This window comes from Prionailurus viverrinus, chromosome A2, assembly GCF_022837055.1.
Source record: "Prionailurus viverrinus isolate Anna chromosome A2, UM_Priviv_1.0, whole genome shotgun sequence".
Taxonomy (NCBI): domain Eukaryota; kingdom Metazoa; phylum Chordata; class Mammalia; order Carnivora; family Felidae; genus Prionailurus; species Prionailurus viverrinus.
This window is the reverse complement of record NC_062562.1, coordinates 98,900,141-98,927,475: the sequence shown is the minus strand read 5'-3', so window position 1 is coordinate 98,927,475 and position 27,335 is coordinate 98,900,141. Positions and strand designations below refer to the sequence as shown.

Below are 27,335 nucleotides of genomic sequence, written 5' to 3'. Positions count from 1 at the left end.
TGTGACTGTATATATGTGTATATATATATATGTGTGTATATATATATATATATATACACTCACACATATATCTTCTTGCCAAGGAGCAGGCATTGCATGTATTCATGATTGCAGTCTTCTTTACAAAGTGAAGTTCTTGGCATTTGTATTTTCTTTTGCTTTTCTCCACTGTGATAGAGCAGGCGACACTGGAGGCAACCAACCAAATGCAAACTCATGAATCAAAACCAAAATGGCTGTATAGATGCTGTTTGTTTTTGACAACCTAGAAATAATCTTGGAGAAATCCTTTGGAGAGGTCTTAAAGGGGAAGATTGGATTTTGTGGACTCAAAGAATGTGTCATGATTTGGCTTAATCTAAGCCATTTTTATTCCTCTTTTCTTGTGTTTGGGTCTATTATCTGTCTGCAGAATTTACACAGTGAGACCACTGGGAAGGTCTTATGTCTAATTATTTGCTGTGCTGTGTGGAGTGCACTGAAGACAATCAATAAACAATCAATAGTAATTGTAGCCTGCTCAGAGACAACCGTTAGAAGATTCAGCTGGCTTAGGTGCATGGTATTTTTCATTAATTTTCTTTTGCTAGTTGTTTTCTGTAGTTTAAAGCTTAAATTTAAAGATTAAATGGAAAGCTTTCTTTGCTTATGAGAACAAGCAGACGTTGTTTTTAAAAGAGGGAATATATAATCCCAGGTGCTTTATCTCTGTTAATGAGAGAAATGTCTGTGTTTGCTTCAGATTGAATGAGCAGAGAAAGGGACAAGGATATTTGCATGGTTAAATGACTATGAGCCCTTCACTCTGAAAGTAATATTCCCCTGATGTCAATTACTTTTGTACAGACATCTGGATGTTTATCATAAGAGTGTACAGATGTCAGCTTTTTCTGTATTATATCTGGAAGTGTGGTGATTACTTGACTTTGATTTGAGTAAACATAAAATATCTAACATTTAAAGTTAGAGGTTCACTGCAGGAAGGGATTTCGATGGATGTGTATTAAAGAGAGTGCTTCCTCAGAAAAAAATTGGAACTATTCCTAAAAATTCAGGCGCTGGTAAAGTAAAGAAAGTCCCTATTGTGCTGTATCTAACAAATAATGGAATTTGAACATAACGTGTATCTGTTTCCTTGGACTTCCAGAGGCTGGCGCAGATGATATTGACATACTTCCCAATGGTCTGGCTTTCTTTAGTGTGGTGAGTATCTCCTTCTTTCCCCAGTCTCAGTGGAGGATGTACAAGAGAGTTTGAGGAGGCCTACAGGACAGGAACTTGTTTTTTTAATTCCTCACTTTCAAAACTATGTTTTGAACAAAAAAGACCATGTAAACGAGGTTTGGGAAAATGTCTTCAAGCTTATCTAAACGTAGAGATAAACAAGTCTTTGCCAGTTGATGAGCTGCTCTTTACGTGCCTACTGCATTGCACTAAAATATTCCAATGCAATCTGTGTTTCAGAAGTTTGTTATTAAAAAGGATATTTTGGGCATTATTATGGATATTCCATACTACATTATGTTCTTTTAAGTATAGCATCCATCAGGGCGCCTGGGTGGCTCAGTCAGTTAAGCATCTGACTTCAGCTGAGGTCATGATATCACAGTCTGTGAGTTCCAGCCCCACGTCGGGCTCTGTGCTGACAGCTCAGCGCCTGGAGCTGCTTTGGATTCTGTGTCTCCCTCTCTCTCTGTGTCCCTCCCCTGCTCGCGCTCTGTCTCTCTCTCTCAAAAATAAATAAACATTAAAAATAAATAAATAAATAAAATAAATAAAGCATCTCTTTCTTTCCATTTGATCCTCCATTTTAAGCTTATACTCTTGCTGTTATTGTTTATTTTCAAACACTATACCAACTTTCCCAGACGAAGGCTTTTTTCTTTTTCTAGTTTCTTTCCTTTTCCCACTGAATAGCCTGTCATAAGTGAAAAATAACCAACTAAGTTTATTTATAACCTTCACTTTTGCCTTCATTCCTAGAAGATGAAAAATAGTCACGTTTCTGGGTATACAGTAGAAAGTCTTTAAAATTGACTGTGTTCTGACCTTCACCAGTAGCCTCTAACTGGAAAACTTTGTAAGTGGGAGATGAGGAAGTTCTGATCACCCTTCTTCCCTGGCTTGGGTGCCAGTGACTGTCTGTGGCATTTTTGTGGGTTTGGTTTTTCTTGAGAAAGATGTACCAGATTAAAAACAATTTTTTTTAATGTTTATTTTTGAGAGGGAGAGAAAGAGAGAGAGACAGAGTTCAAGCAGAGGAGGGGCAGAGAGAGAGGGAGACACAGAATCCCAAGTAGGCTCCAGTCTCTGAACTGTCAGCACAGAGCCCGATGTGGGGCTTGAACCCACAAAGTGCGAGATCATGACCTGAGCTGAAGTCAGATGCTTAACCGACTGAGCCACCCAGGTGCCCCAAGACGTATCAGAATTTGAAGGCAGCCTGTAATGATTCTGTTCCCTCTCAGCATCCATCATTTTCAGGCTCTGAGACTCAGATGTGGAAACCATAGAGGAACTTTTGAAGAGTCACAGCACTAATAAAACAGTTGTGAGAGGTATGGGAAAGCTGAGAGAACTTGGCTTAGAGGAGAATGAGGGTTAGAACACTCTTCAGGTTCCTGATAGTTTTTAGGTGAAAGACTGAACAGTTGGTTGTTACCACTGAGGGAAAAAAGAAACATTGTAGGCTTTGGCAGACACACTAATATTTATATGAAATTTTAAAAATACAGTTTCAAAAGACAAGTTTTATTTAATTACCTACACAGAATGAGTAAAATGATATTTCTAGTAGGTCTCTGGGTTGTTTGTTTCGAAGCACATGCTTGCACATGTCTATAGGCTTAGGAGAAAACACTGGGATTCCTCATCAAAATTATTCATAACTACAGGCGCAAAAATCCTGAGGAAAGTAGAAAGCACTTGCTGAGGTGTGTGTGTGTGTGTGTGTGTGTGTGTGTATGTGTTTCTTTTTGGTTTTTGTTTTTTTGTGTGTTTGTTGTTGGTGTTGGTTTTTTGTTTTTTGTTTTTTGTTTTGCAAAGGACGTGTTCTCAGAGATTTGTATAATCCAGAACTCACCTGTTTCAAGATCTCAGCCCCCATAGGAATAAATCTGAATTAGGAGGAGTGAGGTCTCCGAGCACATAAATCTATAGCCATTTTCACTAAGGGGCTTAGAATAGTCATAATGATCTTGTAGGCATGTCAACAGAATTTCTTCAGCTTTTTTGTCCTTCCTTGGTGATATGACTGTCTTTTCTTTTTTTCAAATTTAGAAATAATCCCACTTTACTGCTGTTTTTTATATTACTCAGCATTGTCTCTACTATTTCCCAGAATGCACTTATTTCTAAATGAGTAACGAGTAATGTGTACCTCATGGCAGCTGTTTGTTCTTCCTCCAAGCATGTTAGCCCATGTAACCCATCCTGTTCCACACTTTGCACAGCTGTGGGTTTGAGGGTTACCTCCAGCCCCACATCACCCTTACTGAAGAATTGTACGACACAGAATAGAATACAAAAAAGATTTAAATGACAATGTGAATGCACTTAACATTACTGAACTCTACACTTAAAGTGGTGAAGGTGATCAATTTTGGTACATAATTTTGCTGCAAGTAAAAATAAGTAAAACTTTTAAAAAGAGGAAAAAAACAGATTTATGTGATGGGCAATATTAAAATAATCATGAATAGTTATCACCATCCCTGCTTTCTGTGCATTGAAATCATGCTCTTGTTTATGGGACAGTGCTCCAAAATAGAAGTGGCACTCCCATGTAGCAATAGTACAATTCCGGTTTTCTGCTCGCTGAGCCTGCCAGCCTTGAAGTTAGAGCATTTTGATAGATTTTTTTTTAATTGGGGAGAATTCCTGTTATGTTCAATTTTGTACACAAAGTGAGACTTCATTTTTGTACACTCTTTTAAACTTGCATAAAATATGACTGAAAAGATTTGAAAGAGAAAAGACCTAGGTCATTTCAGTGGGTCCCCAGAAAACACTGAATAAAAATGCAACAGTTCATTCCTGCTTGAAGGATCCCAGAAAACTAGACATAGAAGGTAATTTCTCTGAAACCTACAGCAAACATCATTCTCAGTGGTGTAACATTACCACTGGTGCTACCTTCCCATAAATGTTTAAAAAAGGGACACAGCGCCCCCAAATACTGTGACCATCAGTAATCTACTAGAGCTCTTTTTATTATTTTTTTTAATTTGAAACAATTTTTTTTAAGTTTATTTGCTTACCTGGAAAGAGAGCATGCATAAGTGAGGTAGAAGCAGAGAGAGAGAATCCCAAGCAGGTTCTGTGCTGTCAGTGCAGAGCCCACGGGGCTTGAACTCACAAACTGTGAGATCATGACCTCAGCTGAAATCAAGAGCAGATGCTTTAACTGACTGAGCCACCCAGGCACCCCTCTACTAGAATTCTTAATAACCCAATAAAACAAGATAAAAATAGGAAGTAGAAAAAAAAGTCAAAACTGCCATAATTTTCAGACATTGTCATTACCTGCTTTTTAAACAATCCAAGAGATTCAACTAACAGACTGTTTGACCTAAGGGGAGAGAGAGTTCAAGGAAATGGTTGGATCAGACTATTCAGAATGAACATGTAAAACTCCTCGCCTTCTCATGCACTAGGAAAAAACAAAAAGAAAATGCAATAGTCATAAAAATAAAAATAATGTTCCATTCAGAATAGCAACTTAATTTTCAAATTTTATACAGGAAAATAAATGAGCTATATATATATATATATACATATATATATATATATATATTCATGTATATATGTATGTTATAAACAAAGCTATAGAGATTAAAAAGTGGTATATTGGTACAGGAATAGGCATGAGTCCCCAAACAGATCAATATATAAACAGGGGTCTAGTACACGATAAAGGCGATAGTTGCAATCAGTGGGAAAAGGACAAACTACCTGCCGGGCACTGCTCCAGGCCCTGGGATCTAGCAGCAAACAAAGGAGGCAAAGTCCTGGCTCATGTTCCAATGGGGAGAGAATGAATATGTGTCAGATGTAGTAGTACTTTTACAAGAAATAAAGGAAGGTGGGGCAGTGGAGAGGGACAGCCATGCTGAGGGTGTGGTCAGGCTGCCATTTATGTACGTGTAAAAATGTATCTATGTCAAATGGCAATAAGTGACCTTTGACAACAGAGATAAAGGATCTAGGAGCCTTAGGTATCTGGTGGGGGGTGGGGGGTAGCGTTCCTAGGCAGAGGGAGCAATGGATATAAAGGCCCTGAGGCGAGAATGTGCCTGGTTTGTTCAAAGACCATCAGGGAAGCCAGTGTGGCCAATAGGAGATGGGAGCAGAGACCTAGAGTGTTTGCGGTCGAGGAAGGTGTAGGAGGGTGAGCAGGGCAGATCATACAGGGTCTTTAGTAAATCATAAGAACGTCCACTTTTTAATCTGAGTGAGATGGAGTTTTGGTCAGAGGCATGACATCCTCGGCATAATTTGGATGCTGATGGGAGACCAGTCTTCCATAGGGAAAAGCCAGAAAAAAGCAGAAAGGGCAGTTGTGAGACTGTTGCCACAATTGCGGTGGTGGTTTGGGCCAAAGCAGTCACGGAAAGGGTCAGGAGGAATGTTCACATCTTTATGAAGGGATATATTTTCAAGGTAAAGTCAACAGGATTTCCTGACAGATTGGATCTGGGGTGTGAGACAAGGAGGGGAGTCTTGACTGCAGCCATTCACCAAGACTTCAGTCCATATGTAAACTTTCACTTCTCCCATCCTCAACTCTGCCTGGTATCTTCCGGGCCACCAACTTTGTGGTTACCCACTTAAGAGACTATACCCCTGGTCTTGTGCCTCAACTCAGAAAAATCATTTCTTGTTCGTCTTGCAGCTCACCAGCCCCCAATTCCTATTTTTCCTATTGTCTCCTCTCTGCTTTCTTGCCATTTGTAGCTTTAATACCACCACCTTTAATCAAAGGATCTATTTATCTTTTATTTATACTGCCCATTTTAGCCCATAAACACACTTAAGCCCCTATATTTAACTTTTTCCTCTGTTTTGAAAAGGGTTTAAAATGTCCAGGACTCCACAGCTTTTCCCCAGATAAGCCTGGAGGGATACTAATGATGGATCTAAAAGAAGAAAACCCGAGGGCACTGGAATTAAGAATCAGCCGTGGGTTCAATTTGGCTTCGTTTAATCCGCATGGTATCAGCACTTTCATAGACCGCGGTAAGAGCTGATGAGCTACCCACATTAAGAAACTTATCATGGTTTGCAAATGACTGTGGAACATAGATTTGGATCATTTCTATAGTAAGAGAAGAACAATTAACTCATGAATTATTTCTGTATTCTTCATACAAATAAGTTGATCATTTGCCTCTCCAGCTAGCAGCAACTTAGGCTACATTTGAAATTTCTAACAGTTAACACCTGAGAGAATGTTTAGATTTCATAACCTTTTTCACAGACCTATGATTATTGCATTAAAAAAAAAGAGCTATATTTCTGAATTAAACTATAAACAGATTATTCATGAATTCTGTATATGGAGTGGGAAACACTCTTTCTTAAAGGTCAGGGGACCAACGATCAGAAATAACACCAGCCAGACGGTGATGGGAAAGAAGGGGAAGAAGAATGATGTTAGGTCGTCTAACAGTTTATACATTCAACCTTTCCTCGCCTGTGGTATTTAAATGTCAGTGTCTGCCCAGAGGTCCTATGGTTATGTCTTGTAAATTAACTCTGTTCTTTCAATTCTTTAGATGACACAGTTTATCTCTTTGTTGTAAACCACCCAGAATTTAAGAATACAGTGGAAATTTTTAAATTTGAAGAAGAAGAAAATTCTCTTTTGCACCTAAAAACAATCAAACATGAACTTCTTCCAAGGTACTCAGTCCCTTTGTTCATTCTCCGATTTATCTCTGGCATTTCCGTATATTCCCCACGATGGTCCTTCTCAGCCTTGAGAAGAGGTAAAATACATGTATATATACGCATACATAAATATGTGCGTGTGTAGCTTCCTTGTAGAGCAGGGAAAGTCATTGGCACTCATAATAATCAGCGCTCTGTGAGGATTCCCTTGAGAAATGATAAAACACTGGATTACAGGGGAGATGCTCTTCAGGGCCATCTTGGGAGTAGAAGACAAACCTCACTGTTTTTCCTGCTGTCACCTTCCATTTCAGATGACTCATCATCCAAATACTAATAGTTGTCCTGCCAAGGAGGAGTGGCCTGGTTTAAATGAAGTCTGTGTGCTTTGTATGGGACTGATACAATGTGCTTTCACAGGGGTAGTGCTAGCTGTGGGCTAATGGCTCCACAGAACTGGAGGGGTACAAACTGGGAGTGCATCGCTCCTACTTCCCGAAGATACAGCCAGTTGATAATGTGGCCAAAAGAGAATCATGTGTATCATCCCAGCTCAGCGTGCCTTAGCCTACTGCTTCTTTTAAGTCTGAACTTGATGCATATTTTTAATATCTCCATCCCTGTCTAGGACTTATGCATGGAACTTCCAATCATTCTTCCAAAAATGCACCTCATGATACATAGGAGCATAAATACTGTCCAGGCAGCCTCTGTATCACGGTACTCTTTCAGAAAGAGGGGACTCACCTTCCCTGTAGCTCTGTTTTCCATTTAACAAAGAAGAAAGAGGCTCTCTCAGAAATTTTTGCATAGGGTAATTGGAATTTAAATTTAATAACACCCTTGCCTAACTAGTTTTAAAAATGTAATTGTTTTTCGCGTATAAATCTCTCACCTGAAGCATTTTACTATGGCAGTTTCATCATCCGCCTCTCTGCAAGTGTTTATCGAGTGCTCACTAGTCTCGGCAGGTCAGCTTTGTGAGTCAGGTAGAAATTGAACAGTCGGCCTTTACTTTGACTAATCTCTAGGCAGAGCAATACAGGAAAATCTAGCAACTGAGTAAATGGAAGCTAGGTAAATGTTATTGATGGCCTAACCAGCTCACCAGCCAATGAGGTTCTACCCAGCTCTGTACCATAGACAGCCGTGTCCTTTCATACTGTTGTTAAACCCTACATTTCTTGCTGTCAAAAAACATACCCTGTTGGCACCAAGTTCTCTTTTCTTTTATAATAGTCCTGCCATAATTGCTAAATGACCTGTCTTCAGATTACCTGTTATCATATAAAACTGTTCTCTGAAAAAATGATATTATAGTAGATTGCATGTGACTACAGCCATTTGATTTTAGCTGAGCTTTTCCTGGGAAGGCTCGTACCAAAAAGTTTGAAGCACATATTGTGTACACCTTCTAGAGACCTAATCTTTAGTATGGAGACCAACTGGCTTGTTATTTTCTCTCACACATTATTTTTTCTCTTTCAGTGTGAATGATATCATAGCTGTTGGACCGGCACATTTCTATGCCACCAATGACCACTATTTCTCTGATCCTTTCTTAAAGTATTTGGAAACATACTTGAACTTACACTGGGCAAATGTTGTTTACTACAGTCCAGATGAAGTTAAAGTGGTAGCAGAAGGGTTTGATGCAGCAAATGGGATCAATATTTCACCTGATAAAAAGTATGATTCTTTATTAGAGTATCTTCATTTCTCCTTAGTCATGGTGCTGGGCCAAATTCTTCACTTTGCTTTTGTTTTTTCCCTACTGTAAAAAGCTTTCTTGATATTATTTCGGTGTATGGTATATGTATGTATATTATATACATATATGTGTGTGTGTGTGTGTGTGTGTGTATTATGTGTTTACATACAATATCTAAATTTTGGTATATATCATTGTAGAACTTAATTTTATAAATGCAAATTTTTATGAAGTGGGACCATATTTACATAAACATATTAAAGTATGAGGTATGTGTTTCCTTTAAATAAATATGTCTTTGTTTTATTAGCTGTATATTATTCCATTATAGGCATGATCCTAAACTAATTAAACCAATTATCTGTTAATGGATATGCAGGAGGCTTTTTCTCTGTTGTTGTTTTTTTTTAATAAAAAGTATTTTGTATTTCTCATTTACCACTGAAGCTTCTCCAGCTATTTTTTAAGTATTTATTTTATAGCTTATTTATTTATTTTGAGAGAGAGAATAAGCATGAGTGGGCGGGGTGGGGCAGAGAGAGGGAGAGGGAGAGAGAGAGAGAATCCCAAGCAGGCTGCACTTTGTCAGCATTCCTCCAGATATTTTTAAGGAACAGCCCCCTAAGTGAGCATTGCAGCAAGATCCACCTTCAGGTTTGGGGATGATACAGAGAGACCTGGGTTCAAATGCCAGCTGGGCACTGGCTAAATGTAGTGCTATGAACCCTTCCTCTTTCCACATTTGTACATGTGTTTCTATAGAACAAACCCCTCAGAATAGAACCACTTACTCAAGGAGTGATCCCTTTAAATGTTACCTTGTATAGATTTTGCCAAATCGCCCCCCCCCACCGAGTTATCTCACTGTTTCTATATGTCCAACCATCGTATACAGAAAGGATATTAAGTTTTATTAACTTTCCCATTTACTCCCTGAGCACACTGAACAATTTACTACAAATATAACAGGAAAGAAATTTGGCATTCCTTGGCAACTAAAATGTCATTTTTCATGACATAATTTCTGCTTTTGATTACAGAAAATGAATGTGGAATCATTGTAACTCTCCTGTGAAATCTGTTGTTCTCCCCAACTCTTATCTTTCCATTATGAGAATCAGACTTTCCAGCACCCAAGCTACAAACAATACTAATAAAAGAGGATTCAGCTCTAACTCCTTCTCTTTCACCTTCCTATCCACTGGGGCTTCTGCCCTCATTCGAGTCCCCTTTTCTTTCCCTCTGACACCTGCCTGGTTTAGGTTCTCAGCCTCTCTGGCTAGCGTATTAGACTTCCTTCCAACTTGTTTTCAGTCTACTTCCATTTTTTGCATTGTTGTTAGTTTTGTTGTTCTGTATTCCCTTAGCCTTTGAGGCCCTCCAAGAGAGGGGGCTCTGTGTGCTTCCTCTTTGACTTCTCCTGCTGAGCACTGCCAGGTGCAGATCAAATGCACAGTACTTGTTGAATGGAACTGACCATTTGTTATTATGCCACTTTGTTATTCTAAAAATTCAGAGGGACCCAATTGCTTATCAAATCAAGGCAAGCTAAAGGGTTAGACTTTCTTTAATAGGCGAGCTTCAACTTCGCTTTTCAACTGTTTTCATACTTTCCCTGCTTTAGACAAAGAACTCATTATTTTGCAAATATGCCTCTCTCCTTCTTGCCCCTGTGCCTTTGCTCACATGTTTTCTGCCTAGAAGGTGCTTTGTCCTCATTTCCTCAAATCCGGTCTCTCCTTCCATATCCACTGCAGATGCGTTTCCTTTGTGAAGCCTCCTATGTTCTCAGGAGTTAGATATTTCTTCAGTCTCTAGACCTGAAATATTTTTCACGGTACCGATCATGTTGTATTATTTGTTTAATGTGTACAAACCAGTCTGATCATCCCCACATGCTATGAACTTTTTAGGAAGAGTCTGCCTCTTCTTTATGTCTGTCACAATACTGAGTTCATGGCTTTACACAAGATAATTGCTCAATAGAACAGTTGCCATGGAACAGTCAATTCAACGAGTAAAATTACCGTAAAGGAGTCCATTAATTCACCGTCCTTAGATGTAGATGGATTGTTCTGAATAGATACTTATCTCTCACTCTTAAAATTCTCAATATGCTAATAAATATTTTATCAAATGTGAATGACTATTAATAAATAATAAAGTGTGTCCTGCTTTGTATATTTCTACATGAAAATGACACCTAGAAATATCAAATTATATTGTGGGATGTAAAAACTTTTTTCTGGAAGTCAAACATTTGTTTTGTTGTCCTTTCAGCAGCAAATATCACAGATTTTATATTCAAGATAATGTCCTGTATTATTTTCCCCCTTACAAACCTTTCGAAAAATAATTTAAGCAATTCCGGGATTGTTTGTAGCAACACTGAATTGATTTTGAAAGCGTACTTTTTAAATAAAAATTGACCTTTATCAAGTAGTCCCTGAGGGCCCATCATTGATTAACTTCTTGGCAGGTTATTAAGACTTATTCTTCCATACTGTGTTAACGAAGCTTTATACTGGCACAGAACTCTAACTAGTGTGTCCTTTCTGTGAAGGTACATCTACGTTGCTGATATACTGGCTCATGAAATTCATGTTTTGGAAAAACACCCTAATATGAACTTAACTCAATTGAAGGTAAAATACTTATTTTACATATAATAAGTAGACCTTAATCTATTACACTTTGTAATTACATAGTTATACTATATTGCCACAGTGCTTCACTTTGAAGAGACTATGATGCCAGTGTTGCCATTCTGGGTTTTTAAATATTTCCTGCCTAAACCAGGCAAGTCTCCTGTCCCCAGCAATCACAAGGACTGAGTGATTACACGCAGCAGAGGGTTGGGAGTGATATTTGCATCAGATTTAGAGCCATTCCATGCAGTACTGGTAGTACCCAATGAATTCCAATAAGAATTTTCACAATTGAAAAGACTAATAGACGGATTCCACAATGAAGATTTATGCACATTGTCAGCTCTTTCAATAATAAATGAAGGTAGAAATTGGGTTCCACACCATTATTATTTTCTTCCTGCTTGACAACACATATTTTAGATTGATTAAGAATTTCCTATTTTGCTTTGAATGAGTTCCTAGAGCTAACTGATCATTGTGCATCTTTTAAGGGAAAGGGAGTCCATTTTTTAGAGAGATGGATTATCGCCCTAACTTTCTTAATTTCAGGGAAGATGAAAAGTGACTCTAAGCCAGTTTATTAAATTTATTTTAGGCAATATTGGTGCTAAAAGGGTGGAAGCAGGGAGCTGTGTATAATTTTCCCACGTGTAAAGAGGCGAGAAAGGTTAGCCCTAAATTATTTAATCAAGTTTCTCGTGTCATTTAGATATTGACGTTTTTTCATTTGGAAGGTACTCAAGTTGGATACACTAGTGGATAATTTATCTATTGATCCTTCCTCGGGGGACATCTTCGTAGGCTGTCATCCTAATGGCCAGAAGCTCTTCGTTTATGACCCAAATAATCCTCCGTCGTCAGAGGTTTTTCATATTTTTTAAACCTTAATTTTTCAACTTTAATGACTCAAGTCCTTTTGAACTAATAATACAGTAAACTGTCACAGGGATGGTTTGTTTAGCCCTTTTAAACCAATAATTCAATAAACTTATGCAGTGATTTTCTAAGTGCTGTAAGCCAATAATTGGCAGAATTTCACTTATTCAAATACTTTCAGAAAGATAATCTTTTGATGTACTAAATTACGGTGGAAACTGGTCAAAAGGCATTTTCTATAAAGACATGTGCCCTCCTTGTGTGGTATACTGGCAATTTCAAATACCTAGCTTATTGTCAGCTCACCCCATGACATGACTTCTGTTCCTGCTAAAGTAGTGCGAAAGTACTCACATTGGTGTGGAAATATTTCCATTAATGCTCAATTACTATAATAACAGTAAATCCTGTGTTGGCATGCGCAACTAAATGGTTTAAGAAAGTACTTTCTTTGAAGGTTTAAAAAAAAGTACTTTCACTTAAACATTCAAAAGATTGGTAACTGCTGTTTTCAACAGCATGTCCTCTTAATCATTGTGTCATTGTGGAAGACAGGGATTATTGGTGATTGAGTGACATGGGTGTATGGTGGTTCTGTATTAATCTTTTGTATCCCCTGAATAGGTTCTCCACATCCAGAATATTCTATCTGAGAAGCCTACCGTGACTACTGTTTATGCCAACAACGGATCTGTTCTCCAGGGAAGTTCCGTGGCCTCAGTATATGATAGAAAGTTGCTCATAGGCACTTTATACCACAGAGCCCTATACTGCGAACTCTAAATTGTACTTTTGGGATACAAGTGTGCTAACTTCTTTTAACAATTAAGTTTCTATGAATTGCTAATTCTGTGGGGATTTAACCATGAAAAGTGGACCCAGAAATGTATGACACGTATAGTTAATTTTATTTTATTTAGCAAGGAAAGCCCCCTTTAGTTCTGATAGCACTTTTAAAATAAAAGGAAAAAGGACAGTGTTTAAAACTGCTGAGTAAAGGAGAGAGAACACAGCTGCTTCCAGTCAACTGGATACACTGAACAAAATAAGCCTCATCTCTCTGCCTGCCAACTGCCAGAGCATGCGTTCCACTGAAAACAGGGTAGACTGCATTTCCTTAAAATGTGAGTGACCTCAGCTCCAACAGTGTGACCACTGTGACTGTTCAGAACTACTGATAGATAACATTAGGATGTTTTCTACTTACATCTTTGTATACTATTAACAAGTTGGGAGTTAGATTAAAGGCTAACTGAAATCCAAGTTTTGCCTGTTGTTTAATTCTCAAGGCATGTCTGCAGGAGGAGAATGGGAAAGTGGCCGCTTCCTTTTGGGGTTTCCTTGGGATCAGCAGGCATGGCAACGTTAATTTCTTTCATTGAAAGCTGAATGTAAATGAGCTCCTTCTTTGAATAAAATGGAACAAAGAATTAACTAAATATTGCAGCTGGAATTCTCAGTGAGTATGGAGTATTTCATCAGCTCTCTTCTTTAATGGGAGCACACATGCCTACAAAGGAGAGATGAGAGGTTGGAGCTGGCAGGTCATGGCACCTCCCCATTTGAACACCACTGTGAACTTCACTGGGAGAGATGAAGTCAGCCGTCCAGGGCCAGCCACACGGTCAGTCCTAGAAATGCTAGGGACAGGACCAAGGGTGTCTGCCTCCCAGAGGAAAGTTCTTTCCACTCACTAAATGTCCGGTTAAAATCATCTTAAGCCTTGGAGAGAGACTTGCATGTGTTTCTACCCACTGTACCCTACCAAGGCACTTTGCCTCTCATACTTTTTTCCCATTGTCAGCATCATTATCATCAAACTATTTGGCAGTTACTTAAATTTGGCAGACAAGGCACCAACAATTGTATGTGCATTATCTCATTGAGTCCTGATTACAGTCCTGAGGGAGTAGGTATTGTTATTACATAACTATTAACATTTCACAGGTGTTCAAGGTCATACACCTAGTGAGGGGTGGCTCCCCATCTATTTCTGATGCCAGAGGCTGTACTACAGGAAGAAATAGAAATGTTACTCACTACAGGAAGCTACTGCCATGGAACTAATGGGGATCTCCTTATTTACTCATTTACCTGTTATACAGTTTCTTCTGTTTTTTTTTTTTAAGGTATCAATTTGAGTTATACTTCTTAATGAATCTTTTAATGACTTTTTTTTTAAGTTTATTTATTTATTTTGAGAGAGCAAGAGAGCAAGCACAAATTGGGGAGGGGCAGAGAGAAGGAGAGACAGAATCCCAAGCAGGCTCTGGGCCATCAGTGCAGAGCCCGAGGTAGGGCTCGAACTCACAAACTGTGAGATCATGATTCAAGCTGATATCAAGAGTCAGATGCTGGGGCACCTGGGTGGCTCAGTCGGTTGAGCGTCCGACTTCGGCTCAGGTCACTATCTCACGGTTGGTGAGTTCGAGCCCCGCGTCGGGCTCTGGGCTGATGGCTCAGAGCCTGGAGCCTGCTTCTGATTCTGTGTCTCCCTCTCTCTCTGCCCCTCCCCCGTTCATGCTCTGTCTCTCTCTGTCCCAAAAATAAATAAACGTTAAAAAAAATTAAAAAAAAAAAAAAGAGTCAGATGCTTAACCAACTGAGTCACCCAGGTGCCCCTTAATGACTTAAATGTAAACTGCAGAACTATTCTTAACCTTGGCCTCTGTCTACTTGACCTGTGTTTTTATTTACATTTTAAAGTAGTCTCTTACTGACGTATATTGGAACTAATTCATGCTAAAATAATGATTGTTTTCATTATCCATAAGAAAAAAAATAAGTCAACAGATGAATAAAGCAAGATTAAATATTGTTCACTAGAGATCCAAAACCAAGAAGCATATGTTTTGGATGATAACAGTGACTATCTAAAAATATACATTCATGAAAAGTAGAATAGTGTAGGCATAAAATATACTTGTTTTCTGTTGTATTTGTTAGAAATCTTATTTGGACAAAAGTAAATATAATTGAATAAGCTCATGTATTATTTATCTTAGAAATACAAAGAGAATTTTTAAAATAAATTCCAATTTTGGCCTGTGTGGGCCAGGGATTTTGTTTTATCTAATCACAAAGGCAGCATTTATATATGGTAATCTTATTGTGATCATAGATTGAGTTTAACAGTTTGGTGGGTTATTAAGAAGCCGTCATTCGGGGCGCCTGGGTGGCGCAGTCGGTTAAGCGTCTGACTTCAGCCAGGTCACGATCTCGCAGTCCGTGAGTTCGAGCCCCGCGTCAGGCTCTGGGCTGATGGCTGGGAGCCTGGAGCCTGTTTCCGATTCTGTGTCTCCCTCTCTCTCTGCCCCTCCCCCGTTCATGCTGTGTCTCTCTCTGTCCCAAAAATAAATAAACGTTGAAAAAAAAAATTAAAAAAAAAAAAAAAAAAAGAAGCCGTCATTCAAAAAGACTGAAACTGCAATTAGGATATGTCACCACTAGGCGGATCCAGGGCCCATAGGAGTGCGAGTGTTTTCATTCTTTTTAATCTGACATCCTGTGCAGTGACAATAGATATCATTTTGGTTTTTCGCAAAACCTGAGCTCTTTTTCAACAGCTAAATGTGAACGTGAGCACCTAATACACGAACAAGGGAAATTAAATATAAGCAGTGATACAGTGCTTTTTTTCTCATTGTATATATGGATTAATTATGATTAACTCCCCTAAGGAGGTTTGTTTTTTTTTTTTTTTTAATTTTTTAAACTTTGATTTGCTCAGTTTTAATCTCATCCTGGATTCACAACTTAACTAGGCTGGTGAATGTCTATCCGGCAAAGCAATGAAAAATTAAACAGCACCCACCACTAAACTGCATTTCCTCCTCTCTTTAGCTACTCAATAATCGTCATTCCTCACTCGGCTTTTCCACAGAGGGATTTCTTTTTTTTCTTAATGTTTATTTATTTTTGAGAAAGAGACAGAGTGCAAACGAGAGGGGCAGAGAGAGAGGGAGATGCAAAATCTGAAGCAGGCTCCAGGCTCTGAGCTGTAGCATGCACAGAGCATGACTTGGGGCTCAAACTCACCAACCGTGAGATCATGACCAGAGCCAAAGTTGGACGCTTAATGGACTGAGCCACCCGGGTGCCCCTTCACAGAAGGATTTCTGAGTGTGGAAGAAGGGTTGAGAGAACCCCAACAGCTCTCTTGGTTTTCTGCTCCTGGTTTTGAGGATTTTTATTCCATAAAGCAGAAGGCAGAGAAGAGGAGAAAAAAAGCCTAATTTTTATTATTGCAAAGAGGATAACTTTCAGTTCACTCAAAAAAGTTTTTTAATACATGGAATGGCGTGGTGTACCCTACCTCCTGTCTCTAGGACCTGTAATATAATAAATTGTTTCTCTGTCTTCTCTTGTGGCCACACTTGGCTGACCACTTCATAAAAGAATATGAAACAATTGATTTACTTTGCCTCTTTTTCTTTCCCCTTCCCCTTCCCTCCCTCCTATCTTTTCTGTCGTCCTTCCCTTCTTCCCTCCTAAAAATATATCCCCCCCGCCGCCGCCACCCACCACCAACCCTGAATGTAAGCCCCTTGAAGGCAAGGGTATCGTGTCCACAATATGTCTTCAGTGCTAAGTAGGTGTAAGGCTCATCAGATACTACTCAATGTGAACGACAAGAAATGTTCCTTCCTTGTCTCCAATCTCCCACAAGTTAAATTCAATGGAGGTGAACACACCATTCCACAGCACAAGTTAAATTGAGTGGATGTGAATACATCTGGTGTTCCATCACAGCACAGTGTTACATGTGATCTGTAATTCTTTGAAACAAATGTTCACATTGACATGGGAAGCAGTAGGAATAGCAGCAGCCCCACATCCTGTTTGTTCATGAATTTCATCCAAAATATGGGTCATTTGTTTTCATAGACATTTCTTCTTACATGTCAAAGATCAAGCTGATATAAAAAGGTACACATTGAGAAGTCTCTTCCTGTCCCATCTGCTCCATTTACAGGAACCAATTTATTAGTTTCTCATGTATATCTTTCCAACTTTTTAAACAAGATTTTATTTTTAAGTAATCTCTACATCCAACGTGGGGCTCGAACTCACAACTGTGAGATCAAGAGTTGCACGCTCCACTGACTGAGCCAGCCAGATGACCCTCTTTCTAATACATAAATACAAGCAGATACAAATATATATTCTTATTTTTCCCCTTTACTTCACAGAAGGTAGCAGACTACGCTGGGGTCTGCATATTCCCTTTACCTAAGGACAATTTTTGGACATGTTTTCATATCATTACAAAGAGAACTTCGCTAATTCTTTTTTTTTTTTTTTTAATTTTTTTTTTCAACGTTTATTTATTTTTGGGACAGAGAGAGACAGAGCATGAATGGGGGAGGGGCAGAGAGAGAGAGGGAGACACAGAATCGGAAACAGGCTCCAGGCTCTGAGCCATCAGCCCAGAGCCTGATGCGGGGCTTGAACTCCCGGACCGCGAGATCGTGACCTGGCTGAAGTCGGACGCTTAACCGACTGCGCCACCCAGGCGCCCCCTCGCTAATTCTTTTTTTATAGCTGCCTCGTATGCCCTTGTTTACTTAACCAGTCCAGTTGTTTACTATTACAAACAGTGCTACAAAAAGCAATCGTGTGCACGTCTTATTTTGTACGTGTGCAGATATATCTATGGAATAAATTTCTGAAAGTGAATCAAAAGGCGTAAAAACTGGGTCGAAGTCTAATTTCATTTGAGTGTTTGATAGATATTCATAACTCACTATAAGAATTACAGCATTTTGCAATGTATAAGAATTTCCCCCCAAAGCATCACCAGCAGGTTTTGTTGTCAAACTCTCAAATGTTTGCAAAAGTGATATCTTAATCTGTTTTAATTTTCATTCTATTATTACAAGTGAATCTAAGCACATTTTCAAATATTTAAAGAGATTTGTATTTTTCTGTGAACTTTTTTTTCTTTTAGGATGTTGATTTTTTTAAAAAATGAAGTCCTAGGAGTTCTTCATGTATAAAGGATGGAAATATTTTTCCAGTTCGTAACTGTAACTTATCAGTTATGCAATTCTTGATAGGGTTTGGAAGCACAAGAAAATGATGTTTCTCATTAGAGCAGAAAGCAGTACACAAGTTCTCAAGCTCATGGAACCCAATTGTTCCATCACTTGTGGTACTAAGTTGGAGGAGACATGATTCAGATTTTTCTTCAGAAAAAGCTAATGTAATAATAAACAAATGTATTTTAACAATAAACAGTAAATTGGACAATCCAGAGCCTGAGGGCGATGATCATGATAAACATGACTTTTTTTGCTCTACATTGAAGAAAACTCAAAAGATTTTTCCTATGATATCATAATGGAAATTGTAGCTTTCAATGGACTCTGTGTTTTTCTATCAATATTGCTCCTGCACTCTGGTCCCCGTATCCAAAATGGATAACCCTCTCCACTAGATTTTCCATGCCTAGGCACTTTCCTTAACTTGTCCCTGTTCCTCACCATCCCTCTGCGCACAGCCAACCAGTTGCCAATACTATCAGCCCCCCTTCCCAAATATTTCTCAAATCCATACAATTCTCAGGACATTAGGAACTAATTCATCCCCACTGCTTCTCCAATTACTTCTCCAAGGCCACCAGGTGCTCTGCCTGCCTCCAAGAGGGGTAAGCCCCTTACCCCTCCTTAATCCATTCTTATTGCAGAGTGATGTTTCTAAAACACCTACTGGGTCATGTCACTCCAGTGGCTTCCCACTACCCTCTAGGATCTAATTTGAGTTTCCTAACTTGGCCTGCAAGGCTCTGCCAACCTCTCTGGATTCAATTCTTACCATCTTCCTCATAGTCCCTTTTGCTCTAGCCCAATGGTCCTCAAAGTGTGGTCTCCAGACCAGTAGCATCAATATTATATGCAAGCACGTTAGAAATACAAGTTCTAGGGGCGCCTGGGTGGCGCAGTCGGTTAAGCGTCCGACTTCAGCCAGGTCACGATCTCGCAGTCCGTGAGTTTGAGCCCCGCGTCGGGCTCTGGGCTGATGGCTCGGAGCCTGGAGCCTGTTTCCGATTCTGTGTCTCCCTGTCTCTCTGCCCCTCCCCCGTTCATGCTCTGTCACTCTCTGTCCCAAAAATAAATAAACGTTGAAAAAAAAAATAAGCTCTAAACTCTGGGAAGGCTAAGAATTAAAAGTTTCAAAAAAAAAAAAAAAAAAAAAAAAAAGAAATACAAGTTCTACTACCCCAAATCTAACAAATCACAAACTCTGGGGCTGGAGCTTAACAATCTGTGTTTTAACAAGCCCTCCAAGTAATTCTTATCACTTTCAGAACCACTGCTCTATCCTTACTGGACTTACCTCATTCCAGTTCTAATTCCCCAGTACTTTGCAAATACCATGCCGTCTTTCTATGGGCCTCACCACCCCATCTTTTGCCTGACTAACTCGTACTTCTGGTCATACAGTCAATCTCACCCAATGTCATGTAGTACGGTCCCGTAAACTCAAGGCTCAAACCCAAATCTGTCACACACAAATGTCTATTACTAACAAGGCACAACAATTGTCCTATCATCTGTTGTTCTGTAAATTCATTAAAGATCCAGCTCTGTCCTCTGTATTTCAACAAGCATGTGACAGAAAGGTTTAGTCTGAGACAAAGTTTCAAAAGGAGGATTCAACAAACCTCGGATCAAAAAGCAGTATCTTCCTTGTCAATAGGGCACGCAATAATGTTCTAGAGTCAGTGCTATGGTCTTAACATTTGTGTCTCCCCAAACTTCCAATGTTGAAATCCTAACTGCCAAGGATATAGTATTAGGAAGTGGGGCCCTTGGGAGGTGATTAGGCTATGAGGGTGCAGCCCTCATGAATGGGACTAGAGCCCTTATAAAAGAGGTCCCACAGAGCTCCCTTACCCACTCCATTTTAGGACACAGAAAAACGACCACAGTCTGGGAAGTGGGCTCTCACCTGACAATGAATTTGCTTGTGCCTTGGTTTGGGACTTCCAAGTCTCCAGAACTATGTGAAATAAATGCCTGCTGTTTATATAAGCCATTTCACTCATGCTTTTCTTGTTATAGCCGTCCAAATGGACTAAGACAGCCACACACCCCTACCTCTGCCTAAAGTGAAGAATTTGAAACCAAATTATAGATGACACAGGACCTGCAATAAAGTGCTCAAGAATATGCCTCTTTCCTTCTCCCTGTCTTCATGCTATGCTGGGAGGCAGCAAGCACAGTGATAAGGAACATGTACTCTAGAGTCACTGGACTCGAGTCCAAATGGAATCTCTGACCCTTCTCAGTTATTTTACCTTAAGCAAGTTATTACTCAGCCTCTCTAGGTATCTCTTTCCTTATTTGTAAAATGAGGATGATAAGAGATAATGTGATATAGCATGCAAAAATGCTTAGCACATAGGACAATTATTACTATTTCATCATCCACTCTATTTCTTTTTATGTTCCCAGTTTTTCCTTCTGCCAAGTCCAAGTCTTGCACCCATCCTTCTAATCAGTTTTATAGAGTATCTGTTAAGTACACCATTGTGAGGCTGGCACTGGAAGACCCAGTGATCAATGGGATGGGGGTCTACCCCACAATGAGCCTACACTCCCAGGTGGAGGTTCAGAGTTAATTGATGGTTAGTGTTTATTGACTTCTTACAATGTACCAAGTGTGGTGTTGAGCACTTTGCACTCATCAGGACCTTTGACTTTAAGCCATCTAGGAAGCAGATACTCTTCTATAGAAGAGGAAATCTGCAGCATAAAACAGTTAGTGGGGCACCTTATGCAATCACGGATGCAAACCCAGGCAGCTTGAGCCCCAAGACTTGCATGCATTCTTGTGTCACACGCATTGACCCCTCAACTTGGGGAGCATTCCTTTCTGTCTCTCTCACCTCCTAAATCCTTATGAAAACACCATTAAATTTTTCCTCAGCTTGGACTCTTAAAATTAATCATCTTAAAAATAATTATCTTATTCATACAACTCTAGACGTTACAGCACTCCTTCAGGATAGCCCTTCTTCCACAGCTTTGATAGAAGCAGCACTGTGATGGGCACAGGCTCTGCAGCCAACTGCCTGACTGCCGCTCACCAGCTGTGTGACCTAGGGCAAGTTACACAGCCACTCTGTGTTGTAGTTTTCTCACCTATTACACTGGGATAATGTTAACAGCTTCAGAGGTTGTCCAGAGAATTAAAATAGTTAACAAAGGTAAAGTACTAAGTTCAATGCAAGGCACATAGTCGGTGCAGCATAAGTGGTAGCATTGTTATTCATACCATAATTATGTATTCATGCTGTAATCATGTGTCCCATAGATCAGGGACCAACTTTTCTTTTCTTAACATCTCCAGTTCTGGTAAATCTTGTTCTCAGTTGAACTCAATAGAGCCTTTCTTTCTTTCTTTCTTTCTTTCTTTCTTTTAATTTTTTTAATGTTTATTTTTGAGAGAGAGCGCGAGAGAGCAGGGAATAGCAGAGAGAAAGGGAGACACAGAATCTGAAGCAGGGTCCAGGCTCCCAGCTGTCAGCCCAGAGCCCGACGCGGGGCTCGAACTCACGAACCGTGAGATCATGACCTGAGCCGAATTCGGAAGCGCAACCGACTGAGCCACGCAGGCGCCCCTAGAGCCATTATTTCTTTCTCTTGGTAAATAAAAACAGATTACGCTCAAAGAGGCACTTTTTGCTCTGTCTTAACGCCTACGAAAGTCTTCCCCAGCTCCAGCCAGCCCCTCTCCTTCCAACCTAATCTTCATTACAAGAGGGGAAAATTCATTCCTCTCGTGGCAGGAGCTCAAGACCCAGCAGAAAGAAGAATCAAGGAGTCTTTTGAAAGGCTAACTTCCCAAAGAAACTCTTTTTCCCTTCTCCACTTTGGGCATCTTCTTGTTACCGATTTATTTATTTTCCTTCACTTCTGATGTTCTTTATCCCATCAATGATGGGGATACCGACAGTCACAAATCCACCCAGTCACAAACGGAACTGCGCACCCACCATATTCAGCATTCTGAGACAGGGCACAAAGGCCAGGAAATAAGGCCCGGTGCCCCAAACCCTGGAGAAGGGTGAGTTAAAGTTCATCGCTTCGATATCTTCGCGTATCGCTCCGTCCAGTGTCTCGGGATCAATTCTCCAGCTCATCTTGACTTCCCGAAACGCGAACTTTCGGCTGTGAACTCAGTTCCCCGCCTTGCCCCGACCCTTCATTCCGTTCGAGCTGCTGAGGGAGAATTCCGCTGCTTTTAGCAGCAAACTCCCTCTATCGTCCCGCCGAAGGGTGTGTTCTTGCCGAAGCTGCACCCCAGACTCTCTCCTGCACGTGCAGCCTTGAAGACAAGAGGGAATCCCCGCGAGCAAAGGTCTCCTTGGACCTGGCCCTTGGAGACGACCGTGAAGCCAGGGCGGCAGGGCGTGGCGGGGCTGCGAGACCCAGACCTGGACCTCCGCCACGCGCAGGCAGCGCACTTGAGGCGGGCGGGGCGGGCACCAGCCAGGGGGCGGGGCCTGGAACCTGCCGACCTGCCCTCCGGGAGTGCACAGCGCCGGCTTGTCACCACGGGGTCCCGGAGATCATGGGGAAGCTGGTGGTGCTGACCCTGCTTGGGGCCGTCCTGGCCCTAATAGGGGAGAGATTAGTGGCGTTTAGGTGAGTTGGCATCTTGATGGGGGTGTCCTTGGTTCTTCCTCTCTTCTTCCAAGTTTTAAGGGCTGTCCCATGCCGTCTTGTGCCGCCTTCCTAGCAAGTAGGAATGAGCATATTTGGAACTTCACTCCTGTTTCACCCAGCGAACTATCCCTTGAGAAGCACTGATGTGGAGAGTGAGCTGTTTGCCTTTCCTAAAATGGTAGCACAGAAACACCCCTCATTTATTTTCTGAAAGTCATGTCCCCCACCCCACCCCCTCTTCCAGGTTGCCCTTAGCGTTCTGCTCCTGAGAAAAACGAACTCAGTTGGAAGTGCTGGACCTGGAGGGGACTGGGCTACCAGCTGGATGTTTATGGCCCAGGCATTGCCCAAGACCAGCTAAACATTGATGAGTACTGGGATACAGAACTCATCCTAGATGAAAAACTAGCCAGACAGCAGGGAAATGAGCTGCAACCCGCAGGTGGTAACTGGCATTTTGCAAGTATTAGGACCTTTTGAAGTGGAAGATGTAGTAGTGATAGCCAGAAATATCTCAAGAAAAGTCAGTATACTGGGCTAGAAAGAAATATTAGGTATGATAAGCATTTCTGAGTGTGTCTTAGGCCTCTGCTTGTCTTCACTTGTCTTTGGGTTGTTTTTATTTATTTCTTTAAGCAGAGGCTGATCTCAGAGATTCACATTAGAATCTGTTGAGAAGCCTGATGCCTTTTGTTAATACGTTCTAGTTCAGCTTGAGAGTGTTTATTGTTACATTTGTTCCCAGTGCACCCGAGTGAGAGAATCATAAAAAATAACAATTATAAGGTAGATCTAAGGTGCATTTTAAAACAAGTGACAGTAAGATAAGCTTAAGTGTGGAATCTCCTTGAGTACAATCTAATAAAAATTTCAAATTATCCCTGGTATTTAGAAGAATGGTTCACTGTGAAAACAGGAACACTACAGTGAAAAATAATTGGGCCAATTGTTTACATTGTGGTTAGTTTGATGACTTTATAAACTTGCAAAATAGGTCGGCATATTTCTTTTTTAAATAATGTAGTTAAAGCAAAAGCTACAGGGTTTCGCTATTAGGAGACACTTGAGTTTTGGGAAAGCATTTTTGTGGGGAGTCAAAAGACAAGACTATAGGAGATTAAGGGGAGCCAAAGTGCAGATTTATAATAGGCAATACTTTAGCCAATTAAATAATACTATTCTGTACATTTAAAGTAATAATACTGTTCAGTTACCCATATAGTATCATTTATGGGGCAGCACAGTGTGTAGTCCATGTGTAATGGCATTTTAGTCTTTCAGCAGTAAGTGGGTGAGGTTAGCTGATGTAGGCACATTACCCACATAACGTCCACATTATGTAAATAAATGTAAATAAAAGGAGGTGCCTACTTACTTGTTACATCATCCATAAATGATGAGAAACAAAGTTAATGAACAAGAAGGGGATCAGAGACCATGTTTCAACGTTGATTTTGGATGGTGTACATTGACCTCCAGTGTTTTTATCTTCTATAGACAAAGAATGAATGCATCTCGAGCAGTGGAGCCAGTAGACCTCCCAAACTGCCACCTTATTGAGGGACTTGGTATGTATGTGACAGTACAATTTCTTGGTCACTAACCACCTGACGGAGGCTGCCAAATAATTTAATTCCCTGCTACTCCTTAGGTTCTCCTCCCGGGGCCTCTGCCCCATCCACTTTACCCGAGCCACCTCACACCAGGTCTCCAAGGGCCCTCCTAAATGTCAAAATCTGTGGCTTTTTCTCAGTCTTGCTTTCCTTTCTGACATCTCTCCACCATTTCAAGGCTGTCCTGTCCCTTACTAAATGTTCCTCCTGTCCCTTCTGGGACATTTCACTCCCCTCTCTCTTTTTCTGGTACCTACCTTACTTCTTTTCTTTCTTCTTCTGTCTCCTTGGTGATATTCCTGGTTTCAAAATATATCTGCGAGTACCATGGAATATTACTCAGTCATCAAAAAGAATGAAATCTTGCCATTGCAGCGATGTGGATGGAGCTAGAGTGTATTATGCTAAGGAAATAAGTCAGAGAAACACAAATAGCATACGATTTCACTCATATGTGGAATTTAAGAAGCAAAAGCGATGAACATATGTGAGGGGGGAAAGAGAGAGGGAAACAAACCTTGAGAGACGCTTAACTATAGAGAACCAAGTGAGGTTTGATGGAGGGAGGTGGGTGGGGCATAGGCTAGAGGGTGATGGGTATTCAAGAGGGCACTTGTGATGAGCGCTGGGTGTTGTACGTAACTGATGAATCACTGAAATCTACTTCTGAAACCAACATTGCACTGTATGTTAACAAACTGGAATTTAAATAAAAACTTGAAGGAAAAAAAAATCATCTGCAAGCACCAAGAGAAACATGACCTAACCCTCACCCTCCAGAACCTCACAGCCTACTCAGGCAGCTTTAAAAAACTTAATGAAGGGGCGCCTGGGTGGCGCAGTCGGTTGGGCGTCTGACTTCAGCCAGGTCACGATCTCGCGGTCTGTGAGTTCGAGCCCCGCGTCGGGCTCTGGGCTGATGGCTCAGAGCCTGGAGCCTGTTTCCGACTCTGTGTCTCCCTCTCTCTCTGCCCCTCGCCCGTTCATGCTCTGTCTCTCTCTGTCCCAAAAATAAATAAATGTTGAAAAAAAATAAATAAAAAATAAAAATAAAAAACTTAATGAAAACCCCATAGGGGGCTCCCTGACCTCTCAAACTGCAGGCCTTCTTTTCCAGTCTGAAACTACTTTCTATTTTTGTCATTTCCTCCCTCCTACCCTCGGCCACAACTAGCCCTTCTTTAGACTTCTGTGTATGGTAACCCCCTCCTCAAAGGGACTCAGTTGCATATATAGCAGCCTTTGTTTTCTCCTTGTCCCTCATTGTTCCATGTGAGACTCCTTGGGCTCCACCTCCTCTGTGGTCCCACACGGGGCTGATCTTACCTACTCAGCTGCTCGTTACTACTCATTACTGCTCTTTACTACGACGTTCTGCTCATTAGTACTTGTCTGCTTATTTGGGCTCCAAGTGTCCCATTCTCCCTGACACTGCTACTAGAAAAACAATGCCAGGTAGATTCTGTTCACTGTTCAGGGAATACACTTCTTCACTTTCTCACGGTTGCTCATGAAATCTTCTGATTTCTTCATCTTTGCTTGCTGAGACAGGCTGCAAATTCCTCTCCTACCTCTGAACTCCCCAGCACTCTGAAACTCTCATTCACTTCTGACACCTACCACAGGCTTATTTTATGGCTAGCAGTGTTCTCTCTTTCTCTCACTAGCAGACTGTAAACTCCCTAGGGTCAAGGACTGTGACTTATTTATCAGTATGTGACAGGATGACAGCATAGTTTATTTTGATATGAGTCTGTATTTTATTTTTCTTGATACATATATTTCTTTATATATGATATATTTTGACTCTCTTCCTCTCTCTCTCTCTCTCTCATATATATATATATCATATAACATATATCATATATATATGAGAGAGTGAGAGAGGGAGAGAGAGAGGGAGATAGCCATTGAATTTGGTGTCTTTCTATCTTCCTCTCTGTCCCTTTTCCCCTCCAGCAGCTTCCCATATCTCCAACATATGTCTCTACTCCATTGTAGGTTCCTTTTGTTTTCATAGTTGCCTGTCAGAATCCTTCTTTCATATATATATGGAGAGAGAGAGAGAGAGGGAGGGAGGGAAAGGAGGGGGAGGGAGAGGCAGGGGTTTGTGTTGCCCCCTAGAAAACAGAAGGAACTGAAAACAAATTCCTTCCTGACTTTTGTTCTCAAAAATCTGAGTTCCTTCAGAAGGTTCTGATGGACAAAGGATAAGAATATGTGGATTTTTTTAAATAACAGGGATCCTTTCCCCACTGCCTGATGGCATTCTGGGAGTGGTGTCAGAAGCCCAAAGGAATAGGGACAAAATATCCTCAAGGGAGGCTGGATTCTTTGCACTGGGTGTCCCAGCCTGAGCAAAGATCACGTGCCCTTCCAGGACCTGGCAGTGGCAGAACTACGTAAATGACATGAAATGCACAGGCTTGGCAGTGAGTAATTTGGCGATGACTAGTGTAGATTAAAGGCCAGATGGACTTCCCCAAACATTCTGCTTTTTAAAAACTGGCCACCTACACTATTTGCACAACCCTGGCAGAAGACCCAGTAGTGACTGAGACTGAATTTCCCTTCAGTTTAGTGGAATGTGGATTCAGGGTAAGATTTCATTGGATTTTTTAAAAAAATAGGAAATGTAACATTCACTCATTTGTTTACTGTTTTGTGGAGTAATATTCATATTTATTTCACATCTATCTCTCAAAAGATATGAGCCGGCCAAATAATGTAGAGGGGTAATTAAAGTAGATGATTTCTGAAGTCTAGTGTGACTTTCAGATACATAATTCAAACAGATTTGCGAAGCTAAAACTAGGGTTAATATTGTAAGACATAGATCAATGTTCTGATTATCCAAATATTTTGAAAAGAATGGCTTAAATGGTTGGAAACTGGCTGGGAGCAGAAGAAAACAAAA

General features: G+C 40.5%; 2 protein-coding genes across 3 annotated transcripts in view; both read left to right on the top strand.

Moving 5' to 3' along the window:
* PON2 (paraoxonase 2) overlaps positions 1-13,563 on the top strand; it is a 28,809-nt gene extending 15,246 nt beyond the window's left edge. Inside the window, exons 3-9 of the mRNA XM_047849816.1 lie at positions 1,148-1,203; positions 6,072-6,237; positions 6,777-6,903; positions 8,380-8,580; positions 11,166-11,247; positions 11,988-12,116; positions 12,754-13,563. Coding sequence (XP_047705772.1) covers positions 1,148-1,203; positions 6,072-6,237; positions 6,777-6,903; positions 8,380-8,580; positions 11,166-11,247; positions 11,988-12,116; positions 12,754-12,912 — 920 coding nt within the window. The 3' untranslated portion in view covers positions 12,913-13,563. The remainder of the gene's footprint in view (positions 1-1,147; positions 1,204-6,071; positions 6,238-6,776; positions 6,904-8,379; positions 8,581-11,165; positions 11,248-11,987; positions 12,117-12,753) is intronic.
* A 9,085-nt stretch (positions 13,564-22,648) lies between these two features.
* The window catches only part of PON3 (paraoxonase 3), a 35,357-nt gene continuing 30,670 nt past the window's right edge, over positions 22,649-27,335 (top strand). For both annotated transcript variants that reach the window (XM_047848704.1, XM_047848703.1), the window contains exons 1-2: positions 22,649-22,784; positions 24,303-24,373. In XM_047848704.1, the coding sequence (XP_047704660.1) occupies positions 22,711-22,784; positions 24,303-24,373 (145 nt within the window). In that variant the 5' untranslated portion in view covers positions 22,649-22,710. The remainder of the gene's footprint in view (positions 22,785-24,302; positions 24,374-27,335) is intronic.